At 46.6% G+C, this 11,004-nt stretch overlaps 1 protein-coding gene across 1 annotated transcript in view; it reads right to left on the bottom strand.

Annotated features, from left to right (window-relative positions):
* Window positions 1-4,097: 4,097 nt before the first annotated feature.
* The window catches only part of DZIP1L (DAZ interacting zinc finger protein 1 like), a 55,326-nt gene continuing 48,419 nt past the window's right edge, over window positions 4,098-11,004 (bottom strand). Inside the window, exons 13-16 of the mRNA XM_032143882.2 lie at window positions 10,583-10,799; window positions 9,964-10,133; window positions 7,055-7,194; window positions 4,098-5,408 (exon numbers count right to left, since the gene is read on the bottom strand). Of these exons, the coding sequence (XP_031999773.1) occupies window positions 5,247-5,408; window positions 7,055-7,194; window positions 9,964-10,133; window positions 10,583-10,799 (689 nt within the window). The 3' untranslated portion in view covers window positions 4,098-5,246. The remainder of the gene's footprint in view (window positions 5,409-7,054; window positions 7,195-9,963; window positions 10,134-10,582; window positions 10,800-11,004) is intronic.

Genomic DNA, 11,004 nt, shown 5'->3' with positions numbered 1-11,004 from the left:
TTAGGTCTGAGACAAGAAAGGTATGCAATGAGCCTGGAAGGAAGCTATCAGACTACTAAGGTCATATCAAAATCATTCAAGAACCAAATTAAAGAGGCACCCAAAGACAGGACAATCTCAGTGTTAATAAGGATAATATCACAAAGGATTTAAACAAATCAAATATATTTAAATCTATAAGGTTGTATGGCACCTATTGAAGATACTAGGAAGCTCATTCATTATTCTGAAAAAAGAAAGACTTAAGCCTTTAGCTGCTTTACCTGTATGAGCTGTACCTCAGAGCAACCAGACAGTTTGATGTGGAGAATTCCTCTTTACAGAAGTTTTCCAGCTAGTAAATGTCAAAGGAATAACAAACTTAGACTATTAAACTTTTAGAGATCTCTAATAGATGGGCCTGGGTGCAGTGGCTCACACCTGTAATCCCAGCACTTTGAGGGGCCAAGGAGGGTGAATTACAAGGTCAGAAGTTCAAGACCAGCCTGGCCAATATGGTGAAACCCCGTCTCTACTAAAAATACAAAAAATTAGCTGGGCATAGTGGTGGGCACCTGTAATCCCAGCTACTGGGGAGGCTGAGGCAGGAGAATCACTTGAACTCGGGAGGCAGCGGTTGCAGTGAGCCAAGATCGCACCACTGCACTCCAGCCCGGGTGAAAGTGGAAGACTCTGTCTCAAAAAAAAAAAAAAAAAAGATGGATTTAGGCAATGGTCATCAATGTCTATCATCAATGCCATCATCAACACCACAAGAAAGGAGAAAAAGATATTCTGTGTCTCCTGATGGAGATGCACAAAACCACCGATGAACAGTCCTGCCAAAACACAAAAGAATAGTCAAAGCTGAACCTGATCAAGTATTTACCTCTAACTACAAATTTACAGATAGTTCAGAAGAAGGAGGAATACATTAAATACCACCACAGTAATCAATCAGCAAAACCCAGACTGTGGGGAATTCCACAAGACGAACAATCTGATTTATTCAGCAACAGTAAAAATAATAAAAATCATGGGGAAGGAAAAGGGAAAGGAAGAGAGGAAAGGAGGGAAGAAGGGAAGACAGGAAAGAGGGGAAAATGGAAGAGGAATCTATAGATTAAAAAAGACAAATATGTGTAGTAAAATAGAGGAATCGTGGATAGAGAATCGATATTTGATGATATTTAGAAAAAAGTACTCATTTTTTTTGTAGTGTGATGGTGGTACAATGGTTATTTTTGAAAAGGAAGTATCTTTTAGAGACACATACAGAAATGTTTGTAGATATAATGATATTATTTGGAATAATATGTAGTATTACATGTATATTACTTGGAATAATATGCAGTATGATATTAAAATATACAATATTATTTGGTGAAAGAGATACAGGAAACAAGATTCTCTATGTGTTGATAATTGTTAAAACTGAGTAACAGGAACACCAAAGTCATTACACAGTTCTATTTTTATATATGCTTGAAATTTTTCATAATAAAAAGATAAAGAAAACAGCAACAAGAAAAGTGAACTACGGGCAACTCATAAAAGAAGAAATAGCAACAACCAATATGAAAAAGAAACAAAAAAGAATTTTACTTTAGAAGAAATCTTAAAAATGCAAATTTCTTAAAAGGGTTTCATTTTTCACGTATCACGTGGCCAAAACATTGAAAGATTAATGACATCCGTGGTAGCAAGGGAATGCAAAAACTATCTTTCTTGGGTGCTCCAAACACTAGTAGACTAAATGGGCTCCAGTTTTCTGGAAAGCATTTGGCAGTATGTAACAAAAGTACATGGAGAAAGGAGCTAGAGTTCCAGGGCCAGGCTGCCAAAGTCAGATTGCAGTCACACCACTTATGGGTGGCAGGACCCAAAGCAAGTTTCTTAGCTGCTGTGTACCTCAATTCCCAGTCCATAAAATGTGTGTACTATAATAGTGGCATCCACCTCAAGGGCTGCTGTGAGGCTAAATCATAATATTTGTACCAAACTTGGACCAGTGCCTGGCATATGGTGCTGGCTTTCATTATTATGTTGGCCCAGCAACCTCACTTCTAAGAATTTATTTTAAGGAAATCTTAATCAAGCGCACAAAGACATATATACACATTTTTTAATCACTTCATGATTTATAAAATGCAAAAAGTAGAAATATCCGGTTAAAAAAATTTTTGTAATCTTTGCCTGGAATACTAGGTGGCCATTAAATATAACTGTCTTATATTTACACATACTGACATGTACATGTGTACTGATATAAAGACATTTGTAATCTGTTTTCCAGGAGGAAAATCAATCTAGAGAAGAATATAGTTGAACCCTAGGAAGGAGTTATTTTTTCACCAGTGCATGTACATCTAGATATTAACAATAATTGACTGAATCGGTAGGTTATATTCTTTTTGATTATCTGTATTTTCTAATTTTTCTGTATCAATCTTATCATTTGTATAATTTTTCAATGATCTGTTACATATATTCCATAGTTCTGGCAAATCTTGTGCTGGTTAATTTTAGGTTGAATTTGATGAGATCAAGAGATACCTGGACAGCTGTAAAGCATTATTTCTGAGTAGGTCTGAGAAGGTGCTTCCAGAAGAGATTAGCATTTGAATCAGTAAACTGAGTGAGGAAAATCTGCCCTCACCCATTGTAGGGGGCACCATCCAATCTGCTGCAGGCCTAGATAGAAAATCTCTCTCTCTGGAGTCGGGACACCCAGCTTCTGTCCTTGGATGTCAGAACTCCAGGTTCTCTGGCCTTTGCACCCCAGGACCTGCACCAACAGTCTCAGGTTCTCTGGCTTTCGGATTTAGACTGAGCCACTCTACCAGCTTCCCTCGTTCTCCAGTTTGCAGACAGCCTATGCCGTGACTTCTCAGCCTCCATAATTGCATGAGCTAATTCCCTTAATAAATCCCCTGTCATTTATTAGGGAAACTGGCTAATAAATACCCATAAGTATCTATCTATCTGTATATCCTACTGGTTCTGTTTCTATTGAGACCTAATACAACTTACTAAAGAATTTTAAAATATATTTGAAAATGGGGAGGGGTGAACACAGCATAGAAACACCAAAGTAATGTTAGTCAAACCCTCCAAAGTAGATAGAAAAACCCATTTGGAAACATATAACACAATGATGAACATTCAAGAACAGAGAGATTCTCATTGATAATCATCACCAGTGTGTGCACACACGTACAAACACATTTACTGTTTGCATTTGCATTCCCCCGAAAGTGGAGTTAGAAACAAGGACTTGGGTACGGATTAATTTATCTCAGAGGTGCTCATAAGAGAAAGAAGTGAGGGAGTGAGAAAAATGAAACAGAAAAGAGGAAGGCCAATGAACTATGCATTAATAATAGTAACTGCGTATCAGTGAGAACTAGCACTCAATCCCAGGAGGGATTCTGAGAAACCGTGCAGACTAAAACTCAGAGGTGCCCCACAGAAGCGCAGGAAGCCTGGAACAATTACTCATCAACTCCCATCCCACTAAGATTGTGGGCTGATCTGGTAGCATCAGCTCTCCAGCTCTCCCGAGCTTCCTCACTGAGCAGCTTCCTTTGTACGACAACACCCCCAGCAAGCCCCCTCCCCCAGCTGCCCTACCTCACCACCAGACAGACCCCTTTTGCTCCCTGCAGTGTGTTTCCTCCACCTTCTTCCTATGACAACTTCAAGGCTTCGCCAGGTGTCAGGACCACCCAAAGGTCAAACGAAGTCTGGGTGAGGTGGAGGTGGTAATAGATCAAACAAGATTGATGTTGAGTTGAGTCAATAATATTTGAAGCCCAGCGTGGAGCTCATGGGTTCATCACACTATTCCCTTTACTCATATATGTGTTTGAAACTTTCCATAGTAAAAAGTTAAAAATAGATCTTTGCTGTGTCAGGGATGGAGGTTCTTTGCTGGGTCTCCCTATCAGGAAAAAAAAAAAATGCCATTCAACCAGGAGAAATGAAATTGACTGACAGGTTCACACCAAGGTTCACTCCAGCTTTCAAGTCAAGGTCTCATTCAGTCTGGGCCATCCCAGCCAATGGCCAAGTGCAGTGCAGGCACGAGAGCCTGGCCATTTCTGCACAATGGGGACTCCCAAGTGGGCAGTTCTTGCTCAGGCGCTCCCCACTGGGTCAGTGGAGACCTTGTCAACCCCAATCAATGCCCTGAGTTCTCCTGGCTCCTCCGGCTTCCTTCTCTCTTTCTGTTCACAGTGGTCAGGTGTGCACTGCAGTCTGCGGCCTTTCCCCACTGGATCCTGCCTCCACCTCTTTTTCTTTCCCAAGTGCAGCTCCTCAATAATTCCATCTTGTCAACCGTGTCCCAAAAGACCTAAACTGACATAATTGAGATGCAGTTGCTTCCTTCCCTCCCAATCCCCTGAAAGCTCCAAAACTAATGAAATACATACCAGAGTTAAAAACATTGTACTATATTTAAATGTTTGCATATAATATATTAATGTTTTTCACACTAAAAGTATACAATGGCTATGTATAAAACCTGATTTTGGAAATAATATCAAAAATTACACGTGTGGTCCTTTGGGGATACAAGGTCCAGCCAAGTGGCCCTCCTCCCTTCCCACCCATGAGTAGGCCTGCCACATATCACAACCCTGGGAAACCCTCCAGGATCACCCAGGCTGGGATGGATGGCCTCTCATATGCTCCCGTAACACCCTGTTCTCTGTCACTAGATTACTACCTTGTGCTGGCACTGGCTGTAGACATTCTGCCCCAGCCTCTGCCTGCACCCTAACTCAGTAGTGAGAGGCTAGAGAGCCTGGCGCAGAGTAGGCAGGCACTCAGTAAATAATTCTGGATCAATCACTGAATGTCTGACTGAGGCATATGTCCCCAAAAGGACCCCAGATAGGACCCATCTCCACAGTGTTCCTGCAGTTTTATAAAAGGCTTGGGAAAAGAGAGCTAGTGACTCTTTTCAGCCTCGGGGGGGATGTGGAGGTAGAGGAAGAAAACTACCTGGAGGTTCTATTTTAACCCTTTCTCAAGCCTGGGGACCCAGGGGCTCCTAGTCAGGCACCTGTGGCCCTCTACAGCAGGGCCCCTCACAGGTCAGGAGGGATGACATCATATCTATTCCCTGTACTGCTTCTCTCCAAGAGGATGATCTCTTGGTTGTTTGTGAAGACAAGAGGCCCAGCAGCCTCTTCTGCTGGAGTGGACCTGAGCTGGCCCCAGCCAGGCTAACCCTCTAGCCAGCCGGCCTCTGGGGTGAATCACCAGGCAGGGACCCTGGGTTGGCCAGAGCTCTGTGGACCAGTGCCAAACTTCTCTGGGAGCTTTGAGCGAGACAAGGGCTTGGGCTTCTCTCTCTGGTCCAGGTCCAGAGGAAGATCTTCCAAGGAGGAGATCTCCAAGTCACTCTCATCTTCAGAAAGCTGCAGGAGGTAAAGGGGAGAAGAAAACGCATTTTGATAAGGGAGGAGGGTGGCTGAGAGCTAAGCACATTGCAGGATGGGAATGCAGAATGGAAATGGGGACAAATGCAGACTGGGAAGAAAGCAATAGGGAGACGCTACTCCTCCTGCCTTCTCAAGTCTTCCTGCCTTTGAGAACCTGCTTTAGTGACCTGGGATCAGGGTGATTTCAAATACCCCTGAAATTCTACTAACCAAACCCAGGCAAGTGCCTTGGAAAGGCCCATGTGCAGATCAGGTTGCTCTCATTTTCACTTCAACTTTGTGCAGATTTTTAACTCCCTCTTTGACAGAGCCAGAAGCCCAGAAACTCGACCGTTCCAAGTTCTCGAGCTGAATGCACTGTGGGCTAATGACCCACCTCCTCTCAGACGGGTTCCCTCAGGTCTGGTAAACATCCTGACTGATGAAGCATGAGAGGAGCTTGGGAGCAACAGGAGTCCTTCAGCCTGGAAGGGTCTGCACTGCAGCCAGCACGACAGCTCAGAGTCGGCCAAGGGACCAGGCCACCCCCTGACCACAGCCACCTGCATGGCAGCCCAGGCCTTCCCCTCTGGAGTCCTCAGTGCCCCTGCTGGCCACCTGGGCTTTGATACAAGCCATCCTATGCATCTTCTCCAGGAATGTAAGGCCAACCAATCAGAACCCATGCAGGGTGCAGGGCAGCAAGCATGCTCTGAGCAGCGCCTCAGTCTGTTTGGGGCTGTCGGTGCTCTTTCACAATTTGTAAAAAGGAACAAGTTTTTTCTTTTCAATCATTTGGATGCATTACTCACACACATACATGAGCTGTGTGATAAACCAAACACACCGTGGTAAAGAGCGGGGAGTGCTATCAAAAACCAAAGAACGGTTGCCCACCACTTCCAAATTTTAAAGCAATAGCACTGATTATCCCAGAATGCACATTTTTGATTGAGAAAGGTGAGAAAGGAGTGTGAAGTAAAGGGAGATCTAAAGTTTTCTGCTTGAAAAACAACAGCAGTGTGCAAGTTGTTCCCTGATGGAGGAGAGAGGGGCAGTGAGGAGGGTCTGATGATGCCGGGGAAGCTCAATATCTGAGCTCTAAGTCTGAAAATGGGATAGTTGGCTACAGTCTGAGGCAAGGCTCAGGTTTCTAAAACAGATGTATCTAAATATTCCCGTCTTGTGCTGTTACTGACTCTGATGTGCTACGTGAGGCCACTCCAGTCCCACCCCTGGGGGAGTCCGCTCCGCACACATATTCTGTTAGGGTCCGTGGCAGAGTGAGGGACTGGGGAGGAGCCCACTGTGCGATGAGACCGGGCTGGAAGAGCAGCTGCTGCAGGATGCCAGACAGAGTCAGCCCCGAGGCTCTCTGAGAGGCAGGAGATGGGACAATCCAAACTTACCGAGCATTGCTTGTATAATGAACCAAAAGGCTTTTTAATGTTAACTTGGATACAAGTATTCCAAACTGGCCATCTCTCCACATGCACGGGGCAGAGGGAGGTCACCTGCAATGTCCCACTAGGGCAAAGGATGACATTTGCTGGACCCTCCCCAACCTTCACCCCAGGCCCCCCAAACTCAGAGCTGGTTCTGCAGGGAATTCCAGAGTGAACTCTAAGCATCCTACACCCTACCTGAGGCTTCCTTCCTGGTGTGGCAGCCCTCTGTGGCCCAGTATTGGGCATAAAAAACAGACTGACCCCTCCAGCAGGCTTCTTTGCTGGAGCTTCTAGTTGCTTCTCCAGGTTTTTGACCATCGACTGCACCAGTGTTCCTGGAAGGGGAAAAAGTGGCTGTGTCAGTGGGAGAAGCCTAGAAAATGAACATTTCAGTTTTGTGGGTCATGTCCAGGCTCCAGTGCAGATAGAGGGAATGAGCAGAAGGGCCAGGAGGAAGAAGGCTGGGCAACCACAAAAAAGGAGACAGGGAAGGCCAGGCCAACGGGTGCCCAGTGAACAGAGGCTTGGCATATTCTGAAAATGTGACTGTGGAAACTTAATGACATGGCTAGTGACAGAGGCTTAGGAAGCTGTGCTTCCTTCTCATGAGAGGCTGAGGCAGGACCTCTGCTCAGTGTGGGGAATGAACTGTATCACTAACACGCAGTTAGTTCCTCAACATCTTCATACAGAGACAAGAAGAAATATCATAAAGATTAGCACAGGAGGACCGCAGGCAAGAATGACTTTTTGTGAAGTCCATGCAGGAAGCAGGAGCTAAGCAGTGGCAGAGATCATCAGATAGATCCCTGATGCCTGGCACGCCAAGGTGATGTATGAACCTCAGGAATGACCAAGAAGCAGGAAGCTAACTACAGCCTTCTACGATTCAAATGAAATCAAGGTCTGAGCAGACTTTTGGAGCTACAACAGCCCTTGGCTCATTGATTCATTCAAGAAATGTTTGTTAAGGGCCTATGACGTAGCAGGCACTGTTTCCTTGCCCTCTCATTAATCACCTTGTCCAAATACCTCATTTTATAACAAAGGAGCAGAAATCACCTGCCCAAGGACAAGCAGGTAGTACGTGGCAGAGCCAGGACCTTCTCTGAAGATTCCTAACTTCCAGTCCCAAGACCTTGCCGCCCTACTGCCCTTGCCTGGCAGGGCATCAATACTTCTCCAAAGATCTGTTTCTGGTGAATTCTGATGGACTGGCAGGCTTGGCTTATGCTGTAAACATGGCCAAGTACTGCAGAGTCTATTAAGAGCAAGAACTTTGCAGACTGCAAGCCTAGCCTGACATCCCAGGGTTTCTACTTACTGACCTTGGAAAGACAAAACTCTAAATTCCATATTCTTTAACTCAGCCTTGGCTAGAAAATACAACTGAAGCCAGAAGCTACAGGCCTCAGTTGGCAGTTTTATAGGAAAATCTTGAAAGAATGGGAGTAGACAGTTGTTTTGAAAAGAAGGATGCTCAACTAGTCATTGCAACCTGTTAGACAGAAAATAATACGTTTAATGAACATTTTCATTCCAGTTACCATGACAGTTAGCTCAGGTCTCTACAACGCCCTTTCCACCAACAAGTTGAATTTCTAAGTCTCTCGGCTGAAAACAGCAAAGAGCTTTCCTGTATGATGAAACAGGCTGCATGGCCCAAAGGCAGCCTGCTATAAAGGTTGACTGTCTGTGGCTGCCTCCTCTGTCTCAAGCTTTGCTGGGAAGCCACATTTTCCACAACTGAGTTGTTGCAAAAAGTTATGTTTGCTACACTCTATGTGTTATCGAAAACTATATTTGTCAAAATGTTCATGGTAGGAAACCGTTTTCCCTTCAAGCTATAACTGAGGTTTGCCCTGGAGGCTACTTTGACCACTGTGATATTTAATTCTATGACCACCAACTCTTGATCTGGTGCTAACGAACTCAAACAGCATAAAAGACTATGGGGATATTCTTAACATTGGGAACACAGCTAAAGGCAGCTCTTTCTGGGGGAAAAAATGGTTTACAAGTAAATAAATAAAGAGTGACTCTAACACATTAACTTCAAAAACATCATACAGAATCTCAACTTGCCATGACATCGTTCTGTGGTCCTGGGCCAGTCATAATGTCTATGAGGCTTAGTTTCAACTTCTGTCACAATGTGTGTGGCTCAGCCTTCCCTCGTCAGTGCTGTGAGGAGTAAATGAGGAGACTCGTGCGAAGAGATGCACACAGGGCTGAGCACACGGTGAGCACCCAGAAACACCAACATAGAGGGGAGAGCCTTCTCTCACACGCCTCGAGCTTCCACAGAAGGAGGAACTTCTGCTCTACTCGCCGAGATGGACAAGGATAGGAGAAACACCCTCCCAGTTTCTTCCCCACATACTACCATCTCCTCAAAGAAGAAGCCAAGCAGAGGGGTGGGCCTGCAACACACTCTGGGCCACGGCGCACCTGAAGGAGGGCCGCTGATCCAGAAGACAGTGCCAGCTCTTTCTCTCAGACCCTCCCTGCCCCTGTGGCTGGGTTTGGAGCCTGGCTGGAGTGCACCCTACGGCTGCCTGTTTAAGGGCCTGCACACTCAGGGTCTGCTTTGCAAACCCAGCCCTGCATACAAATAAGATTGGGATCTGGATTTGGGAAGGCCGGAGGGGCCCCCACTTTGGCCTCAAGTGAAGGTTGTTCCTCTAATCCAGCCCTAACAGGAAGCCTATGCCTCAGGCATTCCTGGGCCCTGTCACCACTACTGGAGCAAGGCTTTGATCACCCGTAGCTGGCCACAGTGTTTACTCTCTACTGGAAAGAACATGGAGGAGAAAAGGGGTGAGTGGCTCCCTTCAACCTCCCACGGTTAACAATTTAATGACAAAACAAGGGGTAAAATTAAACCTTGCTCAAACTCTAGCTTTCTCCTGATATCTCTGCTATCCCACAAAAAAATACCTGAGGCGAAGGGGGACCACCGTTTCCAAGCCAAATAGAGAAAGAGATGTCAAATAAGAAAGCCTAAAGGAAGCTAAAGGATGTTTCTGGAGCCTTGAGAAGTCTGGGCTGGAGAAGGGCTATACCAGTGGTCCCAGCCCACTCACCCGAAGGTGCCACCTCACCTGAGCCCTGGCCAGGGGGCTGTGCATTCTCCTCCGAGGTCTCTGTGTCAGACCAGTCCCAGTCATCCTCGGGCCGGGGTACCATCCTGGAAGGAACTTTCGGGGGCTGTAGAGACACACGCTGCACACGGTCTCCCTCTGAGTCCTCTTCAGAACTGAACGGGGGCGTGCTGCCACGAGGAGGAGAAGAAATGAGGGATGCATGGGCCAGAAAGAAAACTTCAAAAGCCAAACTTCACCATGCTTCAAGCTGGTTTGGTTTGCTCAGGGCCAGCCCTGCTCCCTCCCTCCTGCCCAGAAGATAGCCAGGAAACCCCTGGAGTGCAGCAGCCACACCAGTATCTCCCTTAGTAGAGCCCTGCCCATCTGAGGATCCAGCCCCTCTGGAGGGGGAACGGGCTTGGCGGGGAGATGGGTAAGGGGAGGGTGGGTTTGTCTTGGCTGGGAGCACAGGTTCTCAAGTCCAGAGCTCAGACTGGACCCCACCTGAGGCACCTTCTAGTCACATGTGTCTGCCCCCCTCCTATCTGCAGAAGGCTGGAGGGAGCCCAGAACAGGGCTGCCTGAATCCAGGAGCCACCACTGCAGGTGGGGTGAGAGGGCAGAGTCTGGGGCTCACCTCATCCCAGGCCCCGAGGAAGGAGGGGTGCTGGAGGGTCCACGCACTCTGGGGCGTGGAGCGGGGGCGGACACCTGGGTCAGGCTGGAGCCATGGCTGCCATGGTTCTGACGAGTTGGGGGGGGTGGCTCTGCCGGTGTGGATGGCAAGGCCACCTGCAGGGTTCTGGTCTTTGGCTGGGCCTCTCTGGTGACCAGTGTGCTCTGCTGGCTTTTGACTGGAAACACAGAAAGGAATGATTTTTGGAGTACACCCATGCTGGGTCTCAAGCCTAAGAGGAGGGAGAAAGCGGCTCCAACACCCTGGAAATGAACAATCACTCCTCCGTGCTGTAACAACCACAGCAGATTTCATGACTGCTGCCAAGTCAGGTGTTCTGCTGGCCAGATTCGAGGCTAGGACCACAGTTCCACAGTTTCATC

The sequence above is a fragment of the Hylobates moloch genome, unplaced genomic scaffold (genome assembly GCF_009828535.3).
Source record: "Hylobates moloch isolate HMO894 unplaced genomic scaffold, HMol_V3 SCAFFOLD_22, whole genome shotgun sequence".
In the NCBI taxonomy this organism is placed as follows: domain Eukaryota; kingdom Metazoa; phylum Chordata; class Mammalia; order Primates; family Hylobatidae; genus Hylobates; species Hylobates moloch.
This window is presented reverse-complemented; position numbering and strand designations above follow the sequence as displayed.